Source organism: Trachinotus anak, unplaced genomic scaffold (genome assembly GCF_046630095.1).
Source record: "Trachinotus anak isolate AG129_WGS33_773 ecotype Australia unplaced genomic scaffold, CSIRO_AGI_Tana_v1 ptg000003l, whole genome shotgun sequence".
NCBI lineage: Eukaryota > Metazoa > Chordata > Actinopteri > Carangiformes > Carangidae > Trachinotus > Trachinotus anak.
This window is the reverse complement of record NW_027273854.1, coordinates 15,928,589-15,953,751: the sequence shown is the minus strand read 5'-3', so window position 1 is coordinate 15,953,751 and position 25,163 is coordinate 15,928,589. Positions and strand designations below refer to the sequence as shown.

General features: G+C 40.6%; 1 protein-coding gene across 1 annotated transcript in view; it reads left to right on the top strand.

Annotated features, from left to right (window-relative positions):
• LOC139618289 (alpha-1,6-mannosylglycoprotein 6-beta-N-acetylglucosaminyltransferase B-like) overlaps positions 1 to 24,250 on the top strand; it is a 58,656-nt gene extending 34,406 nt beyond the window's left edge. The window contains exons 9-17 of the mRNA XM_071474111.1: positions 9,067 to 9,198; positions 11,046 to 11,179; positions 12,359 to 12,489; positions 15,479 to 15,634; positions 15,833 to 15,979; positions 16,184 to 16,300; positions 19,081 to 19,155; positions 22,415 to 22,686; positions 23,485 to 24,250. Coding sequence (XP_071330212.1) covers positions 9,067 to 9,198; positions 11,046 to 11,179; positions 12,359 to 12,489; positions 15,479 to 15,634; positions 15,833 to 15,979; positions 16,184 to 16,300; positions 19,081 to 19,155; positions 22,415 to 22,686; positions 23,485 to 23,683 — 1,363 coding nt within the window. The 3' untranslated portion in view covers positions 23,684 to 24,250. The remainder of the gene's footprint in view (positions 1 to 9,066; positions 9,199 to 11,045; positions 11,180 to 12,358; positions 12,490 to 15,478; positions 15,635 to 15,832; positions 15,980 to 16,183; positions 16,301 to 19,080; positions 19,156 to 22,414; positions 22,687 to 23,484) is intronic.
• Positions 24,251 to 25,163: the final 913 nt, after the last annotated feature.

Here is a 25,163-nt window from a genome sequence, read left to right as displayed (position 1 = left end):
TTACTCTCCCACATGCTATTAAATTGACAGATCGTTATGTGGGCTGTGCTCCCACAGATTCCCTCAGGCTTGTATCTATTTACATTTCCCACTCTTCACTTTCCCACCCAGGCTTTGGGAAGGAGCTTAATATCATTGGATGGCCTGCTGTGGTTCTCTTGTGGACAGGATTGTTGATATGTTTAGTGTTTTCTCCGATAGACAGATTAGCCACACTGGGAGCTTAGTTACAGTGGGAGTCAGACCGTTGGTTTGCACCATATAATTGGCTCTAATTGGCAGGACTCATGCTCTCTGGTGGCTTCACTGAGTAGTCGCTTTGGCTGGCATCTTCCTTTTGCTGTCCTGCTTGGACAAATCAGTTAAGCTCGCACATTATGTTTTCACAGTAAGATTCCGGTTGACTGCCCCTGCAGATTCGCCGAGACATTGTTGTCTTTTCTCTTTCCACCCAGTGCAAGATTTTCTCAAGGGATGCACTGATCGCACCTTGATGAGTAGTTGTGATTATTCAGTTAACGTGATTATAATTATTCTACATTTGCAATTATTCATTTTTTTGACATCAACCTGTTGCTCCTTCAACCCTATTCACCTGTGTGGCTGAAATTATACAGTAACTGTGATAGCAATAGGTAAGCTCCCAAACAAATGTAGGACTAATTGTAACTGATTTTCAAGAAAATCTGCAAAAGAAAATGAGAATGAATGCATGTTTCCATCAAATGCTGTCATTAGGAGTTGTGCTTTGTCAGGAGAAACAGCCTAGTAATACACTTCTATTACATATTACTTTTAACAAAGAAAGTGTTTTGCATAGAAAGCAGGGAAATTCAAACATAGCACTGTGCACAACAGATGGCATAGCTGTCCATGTAAATCATCTAGATTGTGTCAGGGAGCAGTGATATTTTCACAAATTATGTCCTCGCTCTCTTACTAATGCAAGAGAATTCATTGTAGCAGCATCAGCTCTGCCACCCGGCCTATAATATTACAGGCTCATGTTGATCACCATCTTATCATCGGCAGTGAAATTCAAAACGCTGCTCTGAGCATCAGATGGAGGTCCTGATGGTGCTACGAGTGCTGCAAAGTGACACATCTTTTACGGCACATGTTTCACTGCAGGTCTGACTCAACAGTAGAAACTAATCAATATTTAATCTTAGAAAGTTTTAAAATTGTATTTCTTCCCAAAGTACATTTTACTTAATGGTAATCATTCTTTACTTTGCAAAGGACCATCGTTGCTCTGCACATTATACACTCTGTTTACAGTCTTCCACTGAAAGCATTGCTCATTAACCATTTCTCCAAACATTGTCTTGTGCTGTTGCATTGTTGAAATGAGAGATGGTGGCAGTGCAGACACTGAGATTAGAATTTGAGACATGAACCTTGCCGCAGGGAGGTTGAGTCATGAAGAGAAAAGTAAAAGACAGATCCATGTTGAAGCAGAGTGGTAGTAACAAAAGAACAAGAGAAGCGGTACAGTCTCTGTCGCACATCTGTCCTTGATTTACTGTAAGTGAGGTGGAGACTGTGACATCATTTCTGTATGTAACACCGGCACTTGTCGCACTCCGAGGGGAGGGGAGGGTCCCGCGGCAGTTTGCAGTGTGGCAAAGACAGCTGTCACTTCCGCTTTGGGATCTCCCCTCATCTCCTCCCAGAGCGACACAGGTAATTAGCCTGCGACAGAGCATGCCGTCTCGACACCTGAGGAGCGAAGAGACAGAGGAGGGGGAGGAGGAAAAAAAAAAAGAGGGGGGAAGCTGGGTAGCTGCAGCCTGTCAGGTATAGCAAGTCCTGTCACCAAAGTGGAGGAGTATTGTACTTAGTGGTGTTGTCACCCGGAAATAATCGGAAGAAACCAATATTTTTGATTTGCCACTCTCTCTCACAGGATGGTTCCAACTGTCTCTGCCAGTCTTTCTCTTGATGTCTCACGCTGATATAATCTCACTGTTTACTCTCAGGCTCTCCCAATTTTCTTTTCTCTGGTTTGACATGCGGGATGTAAGAGCTGCTTTGCGTAGATGCTTTGCCGATTGCGTTTCTATATGAATCATGTCTAGTGGGCCTTGAAGGTGCACTTGACAGAGCACATTGACACAGCCGCCAGGTAATTTCTCCTTGTTTCTGACTGCAAACATGCAGACATGCCAGAGTCATGTGGTCAGCGATTTCAAAAATGTCTGACTGGGACTCAAATATGTCTGTAATCCTCAAACCCAGCCTGAACAGTAGAAGTAATGACATGCGCGCACAGGCATTCTGAAGTGTAGAATAAGAAACTTGAAATCAAAGCTGTTTTTTTTTTTTTCCTCGAAGCACCAACAAAGAGCCTTGTTATGCTGCCAGTGTCAAGTTGTGCCTCTCCATAAGTGCTGATGCACTCTCACCCTGCAGCCTTCTGATTGATGAGACTTCGTTTCTATGCTTTGAGATGAAATGCAAAACAGCAGCACTGTTAAAAATAGCCAGTGTGGGCCAACCTCGGGATTCGTCTTCAGTGCAACAGAGCAGTATGGTAATCAGCTGAGGTTAACACTGCAGTGCGTTTGCATTGCAGTCAACTTTTGTGCGATATTCCACAATTGTGGTCATTATTCAGCATTTAGTTGTTTAAAGTATAACTGCAGGCAGTGTGTTTAAATATATGACTCAGTGTTTTGGGGTTTTCCACAGAAAGATACTTTTTAAAGACCAAGAAGGAGCTATATGTAAGTTTTTGCTATTGCTGTATAGCTAACGTTAACATTAGCAGCTGTTTACTCACCAGTCCAGCCAAGAGCTTCAGCCAATAATGTATTTACAATACAAGAGTAATACATAGTAATATCAGTAGCTGCATTATCGCTAACTTAAACACTATCGTTGCTGCTGTTAGTGCTTATTACTTTCACTACTACTGGTGCATCTCCCTCTCTCTCCCTCCCACTCTCGCTCTCTCTCTCCCTCTCTCCCTCCCTCTCTCTCTCTCAAACCCAACCGGTCGAGGCAGATGGCCGCCTACCCTGAGCCCGGTTCTGCCTGAGGTTTCTGCCTCTCAAAGGAAGTTTTTCCTTGCCGCTGTCGCCAAGTGCTTGCTCTCGGTGGGAATTGTTGGGTCTCTTTCTCTCCAATACTTTATAGAGAAGGTCTTGACCTCCTCCAATTGGAAAGTGCCTTGAGATAACTTCTGTCGTGATTTGGCACTATATAAATAAAACTTGTTTTGATTTGAATACATGGTAATACTTCCTCTGAGCGGTACTATTCTTCTGACAGACTGGACGCAACAGTGACTCAGCATTGGAAAGTGATGAGATGGGCCAACTGGGCAGGAGCTAGCTGGTTAGCATGCTAACTTCTAACTTAAAGAAAAGAAGTGATGGGCGTAGAAGCAAAACAAGAGGGTTGCTTAAGAAACAGCAGCAGCAAAAATCAGAAACGTTTCCTTTGAACCAATTTTCACACATATTTTATGTCCCCAAAATTGTTAGATTTCCTTCAGCATAAGAACACTGTTTACCAGTGTTTGAGAAAATGAGGTCCTCTTGTGAAGTCGGCAGCTCTGAACCTGCTTCCAGAATAGAAATTGAAGGGAAAAATGGAGAAAAAAACACAGGGGAGCAGCTGATTTTTGCACTACAGTCCCTCTTCGTCAGTAAAAAATTGAAAGCTGAAAGTCAGATTTTTTTCCCCAAATGTTTGTATTATTGATGTTTTCCCCCCATGAACCCTAATATATGTCCAGGTTTCGTTTTTTTTAGATAAAAACCAAAAATAATGAGCCCTAGTTTTTGTTTTGTTTTTTTTATTCGCTCAAAGCCGTCCAACACAAAGGAGAGACTGTTTCTTATGTGCTGTGATAGCGCCATTTTCACGGGCTGTTTTAACATGAAATCGGAGCTAGACGCAGCACAACAGCATGGCACATCAGCTCTATCTGATCACAGCGTCTTGAGTTTTTGTCTCCTCCCGCCATCCTGCTGTCTCGAGTGATCCATTAGCATGCCATGCCCCGCGCCCTCTGCCAGGCCGGCTTTACAATCAGTGGTACATCAACTCTCCTCTCTGCCCATGTCATTCTCTTCACACTGTGAGCCCTCTCTCCAGCCTGCCTCCCTGCAGCCCTCAGTAAACTCCATGCCCCCAGCCTCAGCCCCTCATATGTGCCTGGAAATCTGCCTCAGCCAATTACCTTTCCCATTTGATATACTTTATGCGTCTCTCCTCTAAGAAGTGCAGTGCGAGTGTGGAGTCTCTTGCACTCGTTTGTTTCTCCCACTCTTTCCCTTTTCCTCAAACCGGTGAGTTGCCATGGTGCCAGTGGCCAGCTGTGAAAGAGACAAATTGTGCCTGATGGTGGTTATCAAGTGGTGTCAGGAAATGCATGCAAGTCTTGCACCTTTGTTCTTCTATTTGCAGATTTTCACAACTTATTACTCCTCTCTTAAATCTGAGCAGGTTATCAAACCCTCGATCTTTTTTCTTTAGAACTCACTTTCATTCTGTGTTTTCAAATATCTGATATTATTTGATCTTTTTTGAATAAGGTTTAATTAATCCTCCTTACAGTTTTTGTGTGTGTAGCCAAAGCCTGATATAGCTTATCCCTCCATGCCAACTTCGGTGTTGTCCAAAACCTATTAAAAACACATTTAGAAGCATAAAGCTGTGTAGGGCGACATATTCCTTCATTATGATGAACTCAGCCAGGGTGATTAATCCTGAAACAACTCTCTAGCTGCATTTTCATCATTTAAAGAGCAGCTCTGTGAAGGGAAGACATCACTGAGCATGCTCATTGATGTGCTGCCTCTTTATACTTCTGAAAAGACTAAACTACATTTGCTATCTTCTTCACAGTGAAACAAAATGTCACCAATATGCAACGGTATGGCTTTTGTTTAATGTGTTTTAAATAGTTTCCGGATGATAATGAAGTTGTGCATCACAAAGGCATGAGCCGTATCAGACTGTGGCTGCACCCACAGTACTTGTTAGTAGAATAAATCCATTGTTGGTCTTGGTCTTTTCACGGGATTTGTTGGTAATGATAAAAAAGATAAAATAATGCCAGCCTTATCCTTTAATCTTGTGCGTGTGCATCCGCAAAGGAGATAAAGAGAGAAAGATAGAGCTGTTTGTTTCTTCATGTGTATGCATACTATATATGTATGTGCGCTCGTGGGCTACAGTATGTGTGTACTCCCATTTCCACAGTCTTTGCTCCATAATGCACTTTAATCCCTTTACCCTTCCCTTAAAGTTTCTCTGAATTTGCATATATCCAATTAAACCTCTGAACAGCAGCGCCGTCAGTGGATCTGTGTGGAGCGGAATCACGTAACAGTTCTGCACTCAGTCACTGCAACACATCTGCTCTCACATTAATGCACATCAGCATTAAACTACGAGGGCCCATAAAGGCCATAATTCAAACTAGAGCTCACACAGTGAAATCTCACATACTCACACAGACTGATGAAAACACAAGCTCATTTATACAACATACATAGACACACATACACGCAGTCAAACAACAGAAGAAATGTAATTTACATACATTTGAATTTATTACAAATAAAAATAAAAAAAAATGTGGCATGTGTGAGGGAGATGATATGGGAGCACTTCTGTGAAACGCTTTGTAATCTTTATGAATAAAGTTTATTTTCTTGCATTATTTCTTGTACCTGTGGTAGGATTCTGTCATCTTGACTGTACTGTGTCCACCTGGCTGCATACTGCACACAATATAGAGAACAGAAATAAAGCTTAAGTGAAGAGCCCTTTTTTGTTTGTGTAAGCGCTGAATCGCCTGGGTGTGTACTTTTGACTGATGAAACCGCAGCGTAAAGCACCGTTGGCTGACACACTCTCGCTCATTATCCCATCTATTGTAGGGAAACGGGCGGCCATGCTTGTTTCCACAAGGCTGCAGTGCTGACTAAATATGTTCACCGTCCAAAGGAAGATCGATAGTCTCTTGTTTTGCAGGTATTTGTGTGTGTGTGTGGATGGATGTTTGGTTGTGTGCAGGATGTGTTTTCAGGCCAGGTACCAAGAGAGAGCGCGTGTAAGGTCATGGGTCTGTGACTTCTGCTGCAAAGACTTTCACAAAGTGGATGCGGTTTGACAACACTAAACCTGTTCAATTTCTCAACCAACAGTGACTGAACAGTCATTTCTTTAGTATTTCCTGTGCTATTGCGATAATCTCTGTCTGCTTTCATTGCCATTGGTCACGTTTCTTTCTCATTTATATTTAACCAGAAGTTTTGACAATGTTCTCTTTTTTGGGATCTCCTTTGATCAGATAAACGTTGATATTTAAGATCCAGTCCATTTCCTGTTGTGAGTAATTTGGTTGCAGTATCTACTTTGTGGCCCCATTAGTGTCTCAGTTTGAAAGCTCCAGTAGATGAAGCAGGAAATTTAGCTTGAAAGTCAAGCTAAATTTCTCATGTATTTATTACATTGTCAAAGTCATGGAAAACTCAATATCTTAAACAGGGGAGACTACTATTATGTTAGATGGGTGTTAGTTGTCATTAGCTGTGTCAGTAGTCCCTCCACTGACTGTTCCTTTACCTTAATTTTTAAATCCTTTGAACCAAAGAGCAATTATAAATGTTGTAGTCGATACAAGTTTTAGGTTTGAGTTTGAAGTCACGGACATGGTAAAGTGGATGTGAGAGTGTTAGGCATGTAGTATTTATGACTAGGGTGAAGTGTGGAGTTTGCATGTTCTCCCCATGCCTGGGTTTCCACTGTGTATTCTGGCTTCTTCCTGCGGTATGCTGTCAAACACACGCAGGTTGGCTGGTTAATTGGCGACTCTAAACTGCCCATACGTGTGTATATGTGACAGACTGGCGTCCTGTCCGGCGTCTACCCACCTCTTACCCACTGTCAGCTGAGATTGGCACCTCCAGTGTGCTTGTGTGTATGGACTGGTCCTGCAAAACTGTATTTATAAAATACTCTATATTTTTGTTTTACAAACGGCTTCAAAATGTTCGGTGTCACATTATTCTTGCACACATTCATGTACATTTAGTCCACAAAGTACATCCACTCCCTCTTTTTCTGCTGTGCTGTTTTGTGTGCCGCGTGGCTCTTAAGAACTGCTGAAGTTTGACAAAGCAGTACTTTCTCATGTAATGAAAACAGAAACGCTTGATTGTGTTTTTCTCAAACAAAGTGCTACCTTGATCCCAACTGAAAGCAGAGCACTCTAAAGCTGCACTGTACTTTGTCATAGCAGACAATGATTTTGCATCTCCTGTCTTTCCCTTTTTTTTTATTTTTTATAACAAAAGGCTCTTTTATAATTGCTCTCATCTGGTTTTATTTTTGCGTTTTTTAAATTTTTTAAAAATATTTTCTGGCAGCAGACTCTTGATACCGAGCCTGATCAAGCCAGGCTGATTTATTGCAGAGAATAGCAAAGCAACAAGGGCATGTTATCTCAATACAGGGCTGACTTCTAATCTCACACATTTTTATTTATGTAATAAATATGCAAAGAATATAACTGTCAGTCACTTATATGCCCCATGAGCAAGATACAGGGCTCAATCTGCAAGGTAATTTAAGCCTTGTTGTAATCAGTGTTTCCTCAGTCACTTAATTGTAATTTCCTTATTATTATTCTATAAAAACATCTGGTAAGAGAGCTAACAAAGCAGGAGTTTTTTTTTCATTCTTTCACCCTTTATTTGAACTCAGAATTACACTGAGGTAGAAACCTCATTTGAAATATAGCCATGTTAAAAACAATGAACAAAAAAAAAAATCCAAGAAACACAAGACAGAAAGATAAAGATAAAAATGGCAATACATAGTAAAAATAATAACAAGCCAAATTAGTAAGATAAAGAATCCTAAGGAATAAATAAAGCCATTGCAATTTAAAGCAAATGAATCAGCTAAAATAAGAATTGCTTAGGTGGCGTCATGACAAAGGCAGAAATAATGGTTGAAAGCAGCAGCATCTCTGCATCTGCCAGAGATGTGTGGTTAAATGAACATGCTGCACGTCTCAGATAATATGTGTGTTTTCACGGCTGAGTCAGAACAAGTTGTGCAGACAAAACTGAGTGACCCCCCAGTGCGAGACATCACTGCCTGGTAGCGTTGAATTGTGGGTTGTGTGGTTGAATGGCTCTCGCTGAGAGCGCTGAGATGCTTCACGGTGCAATTGGGCTCTTTTATTTTTTCTATCTTCTCTCTCTCTCTCTCTCTCTCTCTCTCTCTCTCTCTCTCTCTCTCTCTCTCTCTCTCTCTCTCTCTCTCTCTCTCTCTCTCTCTCTCTCTCTCTTACTCTCTCTCTCTCTCTCTCTCTCTCTCTCTCTTTCTCTCTCTCTCTCTCTCTCTCTTACTCTCTCTCTCTCTTACTCTCTTTTTCTCTTTCTGTGTGTGTGTGTGTGTGTCTCCTTACCATTCTCAATTCATACATGCACACTCTTACACACTTGAGAGAAATGGGAGAAATTGCACCAAAACAGCTATGAAAAGAAGAGCTGTCCCATAAAAATCAATTACTCTCCTGATCGGTTGTTTGCATTGTGGTGGAGCGACAGTTATTTTAGTCCTTTTGTCGAGAATGATCCTTCGATCACAATAATGTTCACAAAAGTGTCTTTTTAAGTGCTGCATTGTCAGATTCCTCTGCAAGAATCCATTCACCTGCACAGCTACAATAATACTGGAGAAACAATATTAACAGGTTTTTATTAAATGAACTAATTACTAATTACTGTCTCATTAGTATCAGCTGACTGAAGGCAGGTGGACTGAGCTTTGAGATGCGCAGAACCTTAGTTGAAATTCTGTTCAAGCACTGGACACATTAGACTGCAGCGTCCCTGGACTGTTTCACTTTTGCCCAGATATGTTCCCTTTCCACTTATGAGATAGGCAGTCAGACTCTCTCAGGGAGTGACATTTGCTTTTTCATTGATGTTCTTCATCTCCGTTATTGGATTACAGTGAGTGTTTTTATGCCACTGTGCACATTTGTCGGCTCGGTATAACACTTAATGCACATCTGACCCATGTATGCAGGTTTTTGGGTGTCCCTCCAGGAAGAGGAAGCTGCCCTCTGACGGGACCTCTGCCCTTTGACCTCATCTACACCGACTACCACGGCCTGCAGCAAATGAAGCAGCACATGGGTCTGTCACTGAGGAAGCACAAGTCAGTCCTTCTCTCTCTCTTTCTCTCTCTCTCTCTCTCTCTCTCTTAAGACTGTCATTTCTGTATACTTAACAAGTTCCATTTATTTGTTGCACCCAGTTTGGTTATCACTAATTATGCCTTTCTGATGAAACACTTCGCTATAGGCTTATTGACTTGCCACAGCGTTACAGGCTGTCAGACACCAGGCTGCTAATTTAGCCTCTTTGCACACTGATCAATGAACCCGGTGATGTCACTTCCTTTTTCTCAGAGTGACAAACTGTGTTGTTTATATGCATCACATAGAGAAAGGTGTTGTAAGTTATTTCCTTAAAAGTAAATGTGTTAGCATATACACGACACAAGTGTATAGTTAGATGTATTAGAGTGAAGCTCATTTATTGGCAAATGCCCAAAAAAACGGACATATTCCATCAATCTGAGTGCCTCTGATCTCTCACAATAAATATAGTTGGTAATGATTTTGTACAGCATGAGCAGCTCTGGAATTTTCACAGCATACAAGAAAATCCTCTTTTTATCCAAACAAAGAAAAACCATGTTAACAGCTTTTAATGCAGACTACAACCCTGGGAGGGAAACAAGGTAAGAAAAGGTAAAAGTCAAAGAAGAAAAATCTTCAAGTTGTAGCAATGTGAAAATAAGGGTAATCAATAGGGTGTTTTACAGGCTTTAGATTACATGCTGTAGCTATATTGCAATCTATATTTTACTGTTATTGTATAAGAAGAGAAGGGTGCTACATTTGTTAAATGACCAAGCAGCAGGCACACGCTTTTCACAATAATTCATCCTGATTCTCCTGCATTTTAATTCTCTAAAATGTGGCCCCCGGCAGGGCAGCGGCGAAAGCCTCCGCTGATTCCAATCAGCATCAGTCCAAGGTCAGCTGATCGACCAACACTCCTTAGCTGTCAAAGTGTGACAGACCAGTACTTTAATTTCCTCGCCAGCCCTGATACTGATTAGAGATGCCGAGCATTGATAAATCTTCTCAGATTGGATTACATCAGTTTTTTTTTTTTTTGACTTCCCAGTGCGAATATTCACCGCTGATAAAGTGGTGGTTTTCTTTATGTCTTTTCTCGTGCTGCTCATCGTAAACTAAATGTTCCACTCCAGTTTTTCTGTTCGGGTTTAATCTGGAGGGACGTCAATGCAACATATTTCAAGATGTTTAAGTGCAGCTGCAGTCCAAGGAGTGCAATCTATTCCCCGTTGAAATGTTGCCTCAACATTATGAGGAAAGATTTGAAGCATTTTTCAGTCAATCCAGGGAGACTTACACATGGCAAGAAAGTTTAACATTTCAGAGAGCTATATTGATCCATGAGTTTGACTCAAATTCAGCTTAGACCAGTCCAGGTGGTGTCATGCTCTGTTCCAGTGGAGGGCCCTGTGATGGCTGTGAAACAAGGCTGTGATTTAAACCTCAGCTGTCTCACCTTGAGGCCCCTGTGAGCTCTGCTCAGCGAGGGGAGACTGGCAGGGGACATGGATATCCATCACAGCTGACAGTTTTACAAACCACTCTGACAACAAGACACTGTTATAGCTCTGTGAGAAGCTCCCATATCTCAAAATGAGGCTAATGTTATTTTTTGTTACGCAGCTGTCATTCATGTTGTTATCATGGTCTAACTGTGTGAGCATCTTATAATGCAGACTTATTCTTACTGTGCATGGATGTGTTACTTTTAGTGAAAAAAAACCACTAAACTATTGGGATTATTTTTCACTTTTTTTGGTCTTTGTGTCACTGATTCAGCAGAGACTTCATGATTTGAAAGCAAGAAACAACTTTGTTCTAATTTCAGCTCAGCCTATTTCTTATTTTGTCCCAGGTGCCACATCCGAGTGATTGACACCTTCGGCACAGAGCCTGCTTACAACCACGAGGAGTACGCCACCCTGCACGGCTACAGAACAAACTGGGGCTACTGGAACCTCCACGGCCAACAGTACATGACCATGTTCCGTACGTGGACTTTGATTTTATATGATAAAGATAAAGATATAAGATAAAGATTTCCGTTTTGTTCTCTCTGAGCTTAAGGCTGCACATCTGCTTATGGGACATTATTAGATTAAATGTCCGCATAAATTCTCACATATGATTAGGAATCAGAAAAAAAGGTGTTTTGGTGCATGTGTGCAGCAATGTGTATGTCCCTTTTTTATGTGACTGAGAGTGTGAACAGATTGTATGAGCTTACAAAGTCCTCAGGCCGACACAGGCGCGGCTTTGGGGCACAAACACCGCAGAGCTCATTCACAGCAGCTGTGTCTGCACAGATGCCTAAAGCAGCCTAGAGTGGCCAAGCACCACCAGCGTTACACACACACACACACACACACACACACACACACACAAGCACATTTGGTGAAACTTCAGCTATTTGTACTAGTCTCCATCTAATTCAGTGACAATGGGCAACCCCCACTGTTTCCAAAATACTTTGTATACTTTATCACAAAGCATGACACTGTGAAAGATGTCAGCTTTCATCTCAGGATTTGAAAATTGACTGAAAATACCGTTTCTTTCGCCTTCCCACTTTACAGCTCCCTGGTGTAGTAGATCCTTTGTGTATTAATATTCATCGTGCTGTTTTGTGTTCTGGGAGCTGAAGGCTTTCAGAACACATTAAAGCCACAATCCATAATTCTGTGTTCATTAAAACTACAACAAAGATGATAGAACAGAAAGTTTCACTTCTGTAAAGTTGTTTCACCTCATTGTTGGTTTGCAGTTAAAATCAACCAATCAGGTGACCTGGGGGCGAAATACACTGCACAGATCATTGATGAACTTAGCACTGAGACCATCAACCAGACACACGCTACTCTGTGAGGTTGCTCAACAATCACAATTATGGAACAAATCTTCACCCCCAGTAAATGCACCATTTTTAGTGTTTCACCACACTGCCCCATACAGATGAATGGAATCATAAACTGCATAAAACGCTATGAAATTCAGCATTACAGAATTCCCATTGTCCTCCTTTTATTCTGTATTCTCTAAGCACAGAATGGCCTGGAGCTTCACAACAGCTTCTTTAATTTAATTTTTTTTTTTTAATTTTTTTTTTTTCCAGACATGAAATTGAACTTTTAACACTGTATTGCCAATTGCTTTGTTTGTCCTTGACAGCCCACACTCCAGACAACTCTTTTATGGGTTTTGTGGCAGAGGAGCTGAATGAGACGGAGAGACTTAACATTCAGAGGAACAAGGTTAACAATATGGCTGTTGTGTATGGCAAAGAAGCCAGCATGTGGAAGGTACGTATCACACAATAACTCCCTGCAACAACTGCCAATACATGTACGATATATTTGTAGCATATTTCTAATCTGAGGAAGATTTCTTTACCACAACTATACCTATATGCGTCATATGTATTGATGCCGTAGAATGTGCTTTGAATGTAATAAAGTGAGGATAAAAACAAAGTTTAGAGAACTTTTCAATATCACATTCCTTAGCTGTGAAACACCCAGTAAATGACACATTTCCAAAAAGCTTTCTCCTCCAGGAATCTGTCCTGAAGTGTGTTGGTTGAAGAACAGTTGGTTTTGTTTAGAGTAAATGTTCCCTCCGAGCTACTGGCATGGTTTCTCCCTCATATTGTAACTTTGAAGTGTGCTGCAGCTTCTCCCTAGGTTGGCTTCACTTGAATCTATCTGGAGCTTTGTTCCTACACAGCCACAGCGTCCCCTGTTTCTCAGAACAACTTGAGCTGCAATGTAACATTTGTGAGTCTGAAAGATTGCCATGTGAAAGCCAGTGTTGTTAGGGTCTCTCCAGACAATGAGTACCCGCTCATTGAGAGCAGCGTCATCCTTCACCTCTGTTCTGAGATTCACATGTGAGACTTTAGACTTGCAAAGGTCCTACGAGAGGAAAAATGACTAATTTTTCATGTCGTATTCTCTCTTTTCCTCTGCATCTGCTTCTCTCTACTCACTTCACTCCTCTTCACACTTCTGTTCTCGTCCTGTACTACTCTGTATTCATGATACCATGATGCATCATTGATGGATCCACACAGCTTCAAGTAGGTGCACCTGCCTTTCACTGGCATTATTGATTCTCCAAATGTCAAAACATGCCCAAAAAATATGTTCCACCTCAGTTATATGGGCATGAAAAAAAATAATAATAATTAAAAAAAAAATATATATATATATATATATATATATATATATATATATATATATATATATATATATATATATATATATATATATATATATATATATAGCCTGAGTTTTTAATGTCAGTTCAGGAAACAGTTATATTATATTCCATATTATATGCTTACAGACTTGTTTACAGTGATTTCAACTATCAGCCAGAATCTAAACCTGTGTAATGTAGCATAGAGGGCCATCATGTAAGATGCTAACAGGTTTTAAATAAATGACTAAATGAAGTTAAGAAGTTTTTTCCTTAAATCTATGGTTACAATTATTATTATTCACTGTAACTCACATGAACCCAGGAATGAAAGCTTTTGGGAGGATTATCACTTTGAATCACAGAGAGTGTGGTTTCATCTCCATGTCGCTCACAGACATTAAAATGGCCCAGCTAAAAAACGAGAACTAAAACTCAGATGGCATTTATAAATGCTTTATGCCTTCAAGACATAGCATTAGTAAATAATTCATGACATCCCCCCAGCAACACTTTTTGAGATGAACAAGTTCACTTTTACCTCAGTAACATTATTCGAGCAAAGTGTCTCCACACAGCAAGACAGAAGATGTACATTGATTTAATTCTTTCATCACGTCACAGGTGTTGGACAGTTACCAGGTACCAAGATGATGATGTTAGCGCTAACAAGAGCTGACTCAGCTCATTAGATTTGCTTGCCTCATTTCCATTGGCAACTTTTGCTCAAGCTGGGGTGATTCTCCTGCCCACCCCAGCACCTTTGGTGTTTTCTCCTCTGCCCTTCAGTGGTTGTGTGTAATACTGATGAATCAGTGCAATTCATTTAACTGGGCAAAGTGGTGTTGGTGCAGGAGGAGAAATGATTGACAGGTGTTTAAAGGTTCTTTAAACAACTGCCACTGCCACGACCCAGCCATAACCATTGGGCCATGCAATGTCATGGAGCATACCATGGCAATGCTGGCATTTAGTCAGCTAGTGATGGCAACATTTTCTGAACAAGTTTATCTTATCAACCCCACATCAAATTAGCTAACATTGTCATGCCCATTTTAGCTGGTCACGAATGAAAACAGACATGTAACATTATGTACCCATCAAGTTACTTTATGCATTGAGGAGAATTGAGGAGAAACAAATTCAGCCTTGGACTTATCAGCTGACACCGGCTGCACGAATGATACTGACAGAGCTTCATGGATGTGTTGATGGGCCACCGGCCAACCAGGACTTATGCCAGTAATCCCATGGCCAGTCCTTCAGTGCTCTGATCTTATCTCTTTCTTTGTCAGAGGCCTTTTCAGTCGAAAAACGTGGTTTCTTTAGCATCAGAAATTCTTGAAGATCTAACCTGTGGGTGGTGCCTTTGTGTTTATAAACCAAGGCAGGGCCAACAGTTTCACAGGAGGAACTCACATGCACTAACACGTACATACATTAACATGCATGCACTCTCGGACCGGATACGAAAACAAAGAACAGAGAAACTCAGATTAAAACACACGCAGAGGGGGCTTGACTTCATTCTTTACTCAGGACAGAATTACTCCACTATATCTTCACACAGAAGATTAAATTATTGTTTAAAAGCACATTTACAGAACCTTTAAACTAAACATAGTATAAATCAAAATAAGAAAAAGCTCATAAATGCATAACTGGCATTCTCACATGAAATATATTGCCTCTGCAGTCGAATGAGACATTTATCTTAATTCAGTAATTTCATAAAAACAGACTTTAGTATAGACAACATTTATTTATTTATATATTTATCATATAAGCTATTTGCTTTAATATGTGAGCTTTCAAAGAAACATAAGCCATCTAAAAGCATCCAAACTGCAGGTCAAAAAATTCATTTGTTTCGGGGAACAGTCTTGAAAACCATGGCAGTATATGCCAAACACAAAGTGAGCAGTGAAAGGCTAAAACTAACAAATAGGGATATGGTGGACTGAAAGAATATTAATTTCAATGCAAATGAAGATGACCCACCTTTGTAGCAGGGTTTACAATGATAAATCAGTTATTTTCCAGTGCCCCTTTTTAAGTACTTGATTCATTTTGTCCCATTTGTCTCGAAAGGGTAAGGAAAAGTTTCTGGCCATTCTGCATCGCTACATGGAGATCCACGGGACGGTGTACTATGAGACACAGCGTCCGCCAGAGGTGCCTGCCTTTGTCAAGAACCATGGTCTGCTGCCTCAGCAGGAGCTGCAGCAGCTCCTTAGAAAGGCCAAGGTGGGGACATTATTGATGCTGTCATGAAAATGCTCAGATGTTTGCTTACACATTTTCTGGTTTATATATTGAAATACTTTATAATAGTTTTTGTGCTTTTGAAGAGTTGAATTAAGCCCTATGCAAGTGTTGTCATGGATATGAGCAGCTCAGTGTATATACTCATGATCCCCTCCTCCTCCTTATTTTCCTGTCAAGCTTTTCATTGGATTTGGCTTTCCGTATGAAGGTCCCGCCCCTTTGGAGGCCATAGCCAATGGCTGCATCTTCCTACAACCAAAGTTTAATCCCCCTCACAGCTCCCTCAATCATAACTTCTTCAGAGGGAAGCCCACCTCCAGGAAGGTAGATACACGTGTCTTCATCTCAGCCATGAGAATGATGGCAGTTGACAATATTATTACAGAACACAGTCATTTAATTTCTGCCTGTCAGTCCACATATCAGCACATTCGTAGCAGTCGAGTTTACAACACCATTCTCTGATCTTGATTTGCTGTTAAGACTTTCCTTGTGATTGTGAATATATCTCTTTTATCTCTCCCTCAGGTGTCCTCTCAGCATCCCTATGCTGAGCAGTATATTGGCAGGCCTCATGTCATCACAATCGACTTCAATAACTCTGAAGAGTTTGATGCAACCATTCGTGAGATCATGAGGATCAATGTATGTTCTTTTTTTTTTTTTTTTGCTGTTTGTCATCCAAACTCAGCAGTACCAACAAAAAAAGTTCTATTCTGATATATAGTCTCCAGCAGCACACTTTATACTGCTGCATAATAAGCTAGGTAAGAGCATAATTTGCTCTTGCACACTTTACATTCACACTTCACGTGGTTTGACCTACTTTTGAAGCCCTCAGCCTTTAATAGAGCTCTTAATCATGGCATCCGACATTAGAGCAAAATGCTTAGCTGGCTCCCTCTCCGCTCTCCGCACTGCTAATTGCTTGAGATATTGAGCAGCTCAGTAGGTAAACTGTGCCCATACCTGGGTTTACCTGGCTGCTTTCCAGAGGCCAGCGCCTCAGTCAGTAAGCTTTGTCCACAGCAGATCATATTAATTAATCATGCTGTGCTCAATCTGTCACCACAACAACACAGAACCACAGCCAAGGCTCTCGCAGAGCCAAGATGCATGTGTGCCTCTACCTGCAAGGTGTGTTAAATAGACCTTGCGTGTCCTGCTGATAGAGGTAAAATGAGGTACCAGTAGTGGCTACGGTAAATGCTCAAAAAGTGGTTCCTTAGAGGAGAAAAAAATAAAACTGATCACACAGGCTGAATGAGCAAGAAGTAGGAGCAGCTTTATGTGCTTGACAAGCAAACCTGCTACTTACATGAGTATTTAATTCAGACACAATGAAATGTCATTTTTAATGGTGGATAAAATGTAATGATTTTAGACACTAGCTCATCTAGCTAGTTGTGGGATAGTGTTAGCTGAGCTAAACTGACTAAGAAGCCAACAAGATAGATCCTCCTCTAAAATGTGTTTTTAAAGGAAAAGTTTGACATTTTAGGAAATTGGCATATTATCTGTTTTAGAGCAGAAATAAATGAGACGATAGATACCTGCATCATGTCAGTAAATGGGTATGAAACTATTGCCTGCAGTGGGTTAGCTTAGCTTAGCTCAGCTTATCTTGGCGTATGGGAGAAACAGCTAGCCTGGCTCTGTCCAAAGGTAACAAAGCTACCAACACCTCTAAAGATCTAAAGCCCACACATTATAACAGGTAACAGATTAAACACACAAGATCTAATATGTGATTTAGTGAGCTTTATAGGTTCTTTGTTATCTTCAAACAGAGGCAGGCTACTTATTTCCCCCTATTTCCAATCATTGTGCCAAGCTAACTACCTGCTCAGGGTAGTTTGATGTTTACCATGCAGATATGAGAGTGGTGTCAATCTTCTCGTCTAACTCTCAGTAACGTCTCTCTGGTCAGTCAGATACGTTTACATTGATGTCCCGACAGGTGTTGGATGAAACACTCAGCTTATTTGACACATGTTGTTGAGATTTGGGAGGTGTTCACGTGTGATGTGACTTTTACACGCGTTTTCAGAGCAACTAACTACACAGCACTATTTTTAGTTAAGGTTGTTTTTGGTAAAGCTGCTGCTTGTGTTTTTAATGTTAGATAGATTCTTCTGTCAGTGAGCTGTAGTGCTACCTCCGTGCCTGTCTGAAACATGTTGCCTCAGTTTTTACCGGCACCATGGCAACAATGCATGATGGAAATGAAGAAACAAGCAGCTGATAAAGACACACTGAAAAATCTTTGACACCAGCTTGATCTCACTCGCTGGCAGGGCTTGTGTGCCTTTTTCTGGACATGGCTGCCCCAGGCATAACTCACCTAAGGAACATGTCATTGAATTTTATTTTGTGTCATCAAAGATGACATGAAATAATGAATTTGCTCAGATATTCTTGAGGCCAAGCAATGCAGTCAGTTTTGGCATATAAACTGCACACTCCTTTTAAAATGTTTTCCACTGCTGAATTCAAATCACCATCTATGAAGCATTTTTTTCTCTCACTCTTGGATTCTATTATATAAAGATGCCCAAAAGGCGAATTGCATTGCAGAATAGCTGATGAAGTGCCAGATACATTTCATTAAACTCAGATGAAATAAAGTAATAAGGGAGTGCTAAAAGGAACACAACACTAAAAGGAACCATTTATCAGTTTAAAAGCCCTTGTGCTTTAGTGGCCTGATAGTAAACAATGAGATCTCACTTCAGCTGCCACGGGAGACATTCAGAGGGGATTCTCCTCTGAGGATCTTAACAGAATATATCCTATCCTGCTTTATTTCATAATTACTGATGTCATCAAAAAACAATAGGTTTAAATATTCATTAATTAAAATAAACCCATCTCAAAAGACGGTACCATATTTTTCTGTACCACCAGTAAGAGTATTTCTTCCTGCCACTGATGTGTTCTCGCATCTCTTACAAGGCTGTTAGCAGAAAACAGTAGAAAGAACAGGACAAACTATCGATCAGTGCTCCCTCACTGAATTTTAATCCACTGTGTGCTATCAAAATTCACACAATGAGTGACAGGCCTTAACAACGACACCGATAACTACACCTGAAGCATCCAGAATGCATTAAAAAAAAAAACTCAGCTTCCTTAGCGCAGCATGACCTGTGCCCCGCTGTCAGTTCAATCCAATGTTTGACATATTGATATAGTCATCACAAAAAATAATGAAATCAATTTTCAAACCCGTCACCTGTGATGTATTAGGCCATTGATTTTAATGTGAGGTTTGTGGCCTGATAGAAGCCTTTCACAATTACACTAATGAATGTGTCAGTTTTGATTAAGTATCAGATGCTCAGTTCCTATAATTACAATGGCTTGCTGCCCCCCCCCCCCCCGCCCTTCCACTGTTGCATCTGTGTTCACATCTGTTTTTGCAGGTGGAGCCATTCCTGCCCTATGAGTACACCTGTGAGGGGATGCTTGAAAGAGTTCACGCCTACATTCAGAACCAGGTGGGTCTCAAAACAAATCCAAATCCAGTTAGGGTCATAATGGTGTAATAGAAAGTATTTGTTGGTGCATATATTGCCTCTCAGCGGGCAAGGTTGGTGACATTTTGGTTGTGTGAATCGACCATATAGATAGATAAACTGGAACCACAAGATTAATTATTCGGCTACTTGTGTGTGGCTCAACTGCTGTGGCCATTTTCAAAGGATTTTAAAGAAATATATTTAAAAAACATATTAAGAAACATTTTTAGCTATGCTTAGAGCTAATACCCACAGCTAATTTGCCTTCAGTAGAATATTACCAACATATGCAGCTGTATTTGTGATTAAGTTCCTCTTATAGCTTATAAGTTCAAGTCATTTTCCATTACAGTGTTTACAGACTATTATTTTGTTACACCCCATAAATCTACTTCCTTGGACTCTTCCTGGTGTGGAGCAGACTTTCTCAGGTGAAACTGGTTGGGCCACTTCTGGCCCTCCTGGCATTCTTACCAACCATTTTCCAACCGTCTACAATCTCCCCATTTTGTATATGAAGAATATCAAGAATGTGTCCTTACGGTAGTAAACACAATACTAAGACACGGTATTAGTCAGGGGAGGGAGCAAAACATCATCTCTGCTTGCCTGTTCTAAAGCATTTTACCAGATACACACGAGCTAAACCCCACCGCTTCGGTTCGACACATTTAGCCTATCCATTAGCATCAGTTTTTTCATGTGCTGAGCTTTTGTGTCCCTGTTTATCTTGACTGTTACTTTTTTCGGTCAAATGTGTGGTGACGACTGTATTCATTTCAGCCTGTGTTTGGAGGTATTTAAGGTTTTCACTGGTTATATCGTATGGATAAATGGCTGAGGGCAGCTATTAAAACTTTTGCAGATGCAAGCATAATAGACTTAGCACCCGTGACAAATTTTTCTCAATGATGCTCCTCAAGGACAGAGATGAAAGAGAAATGTAAGGCTCATACATAAAATTGACTTGTTATCTAATCTTTTGAATTTGTGCAATTGTGAATTAATCAATAATCAATACTACTACATGTGTAACTGTAACCCAGGGTTAATACAGAAGTCCTACTACCAAAATAAAAAAATAAACACATCCAAACCTCACACAAACGCACATTTATCTATTTGCATATTTCCAGATGTTGTCAACCTCTTTCACATCTATCATCTTGTGGTGGTTGGTTTGAGTGTGGCAGTGGCAGGTTAAGGAAATGTGTTAGCCTCTGCTCTGCTCTGGCACAATCTCTCCCCCGCTGTCAGAAACACACACACACACACACTCAACATGCTGTGACTGACTGAGACTGTGACTGCCTGCCTGGCGTGTACAAGGTCACACTCGCAATCAGACTCTCTTCCCTTTTCTTTTCTTCCACTTCTCTTAACCCTCTCTTTCCCCTGTTTCAGACTTTTCCAATTTTTTTCTAACTACACAATCGCTCACATTTCTCACCCTCATTTTTCTGCTGACTGAGCTCCAGTCCCACTGTGACTGTCCTGCAGTATACATGATATATGATATATGAATATATGATGGTGACACATGATAACAGAGTATGAAAGCGTTGATTGTTGGACAGCATGACGGCACATGCAGCAAAGCAGAAATAATGCATTTCACACCTTTAAATGTCCTTTTATTGTTTATTTCTGAAGTATCCCAATAATCGTGGGGAAAGTATGCAGCTGAAAAATAACTTCAGTGTCACTCCTCATGTAATTCAGTAGAGGTGTAGGTAAAGTTTGTCTTTGCTTCTCCAGGCAGTCTCCCTGTTTCAAACATACACAATTAGACATTAAACAGAGGAAGATCTTTGTGGTCGCTAATAATAGGAGGTTCTACAGTTATTTTCACTATTACAGTGCATTTATGGGCTGGTGGGGGGTCATGCACTGACGAATAGTAGTGAGCGAGTTAGAAATATGCAAATGCTCATTGTACAAAGAATAATGTGCAAATGATAATACAAAACATGCATTAATGTGATAACCTAATATGTTTTCACATTAAAGAAAACACTTCTATCATTAAATGAACTGTTGAGGGCGACAACATTACCACATCATTCACTCAGTCATTCCATTCAAATGATCACACAGGCTGTAAAAAAAAAAAAACCACCCAGTTTATTCCACGTGAACCCAACAGTGAACACACTCAAAATGTCCATTACAGCCATCCATTGCATTGAAAAGGTATACGCAACGACAGCAATTAGCTACACAATGAACAGCAAAAAAAAAAAAAAGACTTTCACCTGCCTTTCACCTGCACAGGTGGAAAAAAAAGACTTTCACCTGTTTATTATGTATAAACAAACCTCTGTGATCCTCTGACTGCACAGATCGATATTACCATTCAAATATACAAAATTAAGGTTTGTTTCAGATTTTTTAATGTTTCCTTTTTGTAGAAATGAACATTTTGTGACTGTGGTATCACAAAGACATAATGCTGAAGTTGCTATAATAACAAAATAGGGTCTAATACTTAAATCAATGTACCCTGTCAACATTGACAATGATTTTACACTCAAATAAAACGTATGCACTTATAGTTGCGAATAGTACCACCTCCACACACCTTTGCTGTTCATATCTGTCTCTTAGCCTTGCCACATTCCAGCCCTCCTTAGCTGTGTGTGTGTGTGTGAGTGCGTGCGTGCGTGAGTGTGTGTGTGTGTGTGTGTGTGTGTGTGTGTGTGTGTGTGTGTGTGTGTGTGCGCGCATGCGTGCGTGTGTGTCATGGATGATGTCTGTGTTTAAGAGTGGAGGTGCAGCAGGAGAGGCGGAGAGATTGGAAACCTGGTTATTGCCTGTGGGCACTAGGAGCCTGTTTAATAAACGGGTCTGGAGGCCAGAGGGACATGTCAGAGAAATGTTATTACCTGGGTCTTATGAATAGCTCCAGCTGGAGGGGGAATCTAATCAGGGCTTTCACCAGAGCCTAATTTTGCCTCTAAACCTCATTTGTTATTGGTGGCATAACAGCGTTCATATACTTCTCCTGGAGGATTGTCGAGGACTTGTCAGTTCTGATAAGAACCTCTGCATTGTAACACTTCCTTTATTATTTCCTGTATCAGCTGTCCAGAAATTGTATGTGTTGCTAAGCTGAATGTATACTTTGTCACTGTTTTGTAGTGGAGTATAATGTTTATGTTCCCTGACAGGTCAAAGTGTTTGCAATATAACGCTCAAAATATTACTGATCTGGGACATTTTATCTTCACACCTGCAGGACTTTTGTTCTCCTGAAGCTCAGTTTCCTCCGGTAAACTCGTCTAGGACGTGGCTGGGCAGCCCTCCCAGTCCTTTCATCCTCTTGCCCAACTCTACCTTCCTAACCTGGGCATCTAACAGCAGCTCGTACACATCCTGGCCTCCGCTCAGTGCGCTGCGGCTTTTGGCTTCACTGGAGGGTCAATCGTGTGTGAAGGCGTGCCAGAGCACAGGTCTAATCTGTGAGCCCGCCCTGTATCGTTTCATCAACGTTAAGGAGGCCTTCAGCGCGTAAGATGTTTCTTCATTTGGATAATTAGCTAAATTGACTGTTCATATTCATTTGGCCCTGCTCATTTTTAATCTTTTCATTTGCTCCTGTTGACATTGCGTGTTTAGTTTTCATTTCTTAATGTACAAGAATTAGTGTTTATCAGCATGTATCAGGGTAGTAAAAAGGGAAACAGGAAGTTCTTGAAAGTGCCGATAAAACATGCTGTTTTTTATAATTCTGATGTTTTTTAATGATGTTAAAATACATATTTGTACATTTGGATAATGTACATATTGCTCATAATGATACTAGCAAGTCTCATCTTTATTGTAGATTCATTCTGAAATGTCAGCTTTATACCTGTGATTGTGATTTACATTGGCCCCCCTTTAACTGTTTTCTTTCCAGATGCACAGTTCACATTATTCAGTATTTTGTGAAATGTAATGTCTTTTTAGGAAAGTCCTAATGAGATGCTGCATCTCGAGGAAACATTAAATTGACTTTCCCTCCTCACATCATTTGCACTCTTAGTTTCAAAATTATGCAGCAGCACAAAGTACAAGGGAAGACACTGGCTCTCCCTGTAATATTTCCCTTCTCCCCTTGAGGTTCTAGAGGCAACACTGTAGAATTAATATGAAATATATTAGTGGAATATTCACCGACACCTCCTGGCACTCTTGCTTACATTAATATTAAATATATTATTAGTGGAATAACAGTTAATACTATAATACTACTAATACTATAAACCTGAAAACAATAAATGTTACATTGTAAGCTGGGTCCTCCTCTTCTATCTTGGTGTCCAGGCTGGACTTCCAGTGCGAGGGACTGGAGTCAGAGATGAACCACCTCTTCCCCGCCTTCTCAGCAGAGCATGCTGAATGTGGCCTGCAGCAGGAGCCGCTGCTGTTCAGCTGCGCCGGCTCCAGTGCCAAATACCAGCGCCTGTGCCCCTGCAGGGACTATCGTGTTGGCCAGGTGGCACTATGCAGAGACTGCCTATGACCACAGGAGGACCTGGAGGACGAAGACGCTTTTCTAATTCTTGGCAAGATCCGGGCTGACCCAGGAGACTCTCCTCTCTGACAAGGAGAGAATGCGGTAAAAAGCTGTAATCCTTGAACAATGACTCTACTCCCTTACCTCTGACACAGGAGTGGCTGCCAAAGTAGGTAAGGTGGTAATAACCTCTCAGGGAACTGCATGATTGTACTTTGAATCTGGTGGGTTTGAAGCCTCAGTTTAAAGGTTTACTTGGCAGCATCAGGACAGCACAGTTGTTACAAAAGTCATGATGAAATGTGTCATTTGATGGCTCAAGTTAGAGTTTAGTAAAGAAATCATGAGCAATCAAAGGGAAAGATTGGTCACAAAAAATGTTGCTAATGCTTGAATTTCATAAGTGTGTTTTTCAGTGTTGTGTGAATACTTACAGTATCGTAGTGGAGTTCGGATATTTATACTAGATGCACCCAAAGCCATTTACACCGTGCTGAGATGTACTATTTTCCATGTCCTGTAATGAATATATTTGTACATAAGTGTTGTTTAATAAAATACAGGGGAAAAACATGCTACCATTATTCATTATAAGATATGAGTGGAAATTATAATATTTCATCACATTTTAAAAACTAGGACTCAAAGTATAAGAGATCATCAATCTTTTATGGTCAATTTCACAAAGCCAAGTGTGGGGAAATATCCTAATTACTTCTTTCAGACTGATTTATATGCAAACAGTGCTGGCTCAGGCTCATTAGTTTATAGAGCAGTCTTTGGATAAAAGATGACAATAGTGTTTGGGTTGATTCCTGCATTTTTATTTTATTTATTTCTGTTTATTTATTTGTATTTATCCCCCAACTCTGATGAAGATATTTGTTGTAGATAATACAATACTCTTAAGCACTGTTTATATTCTAGCCCTCACAGAAACCCATACTTGTCACATGTTTTCTGCACAGGGAGATAATTTCTTTAATAACACAACCATTTGTGGTGAAAATTACAGTGGCAGACATCAGCCCGCTGTACAGAGAGAGTAATAGATGAGCTGCTCCATGACTGCACAGTGACTGATGGATGGTAGCTGCAGATAAAATCTTTCTCCACTTCTCAAATTATTTTGGTATGTTCCTCACGGATGAAGTGCCATATTATTCTAAGTTCACATGACATTCTGTGCAAAAAATGACTTCTAAACGTGAGGTGAAGCCGATGTGAGGTTTTAGCAGTCAGTGTTAAACAGAATAAAGAAGAAGGGATGATTACAGTGACCAGAAACAGTTTGAATGTACAGATATGAGCCTGTGACTTTTTATGGAGTCGTTTCAAACCTAAAGAGGTCAAAACTCCAGCAGCACTTGCAGTATATAGGACCCTGATGAAGGCCACAAGCTGAAACACTGTAGTCTCACTGTAAGGTGGTTCTATATACTGCATATGCTGCAAGTGTTGCTGAAGTTTTGATCTCTTATGACTT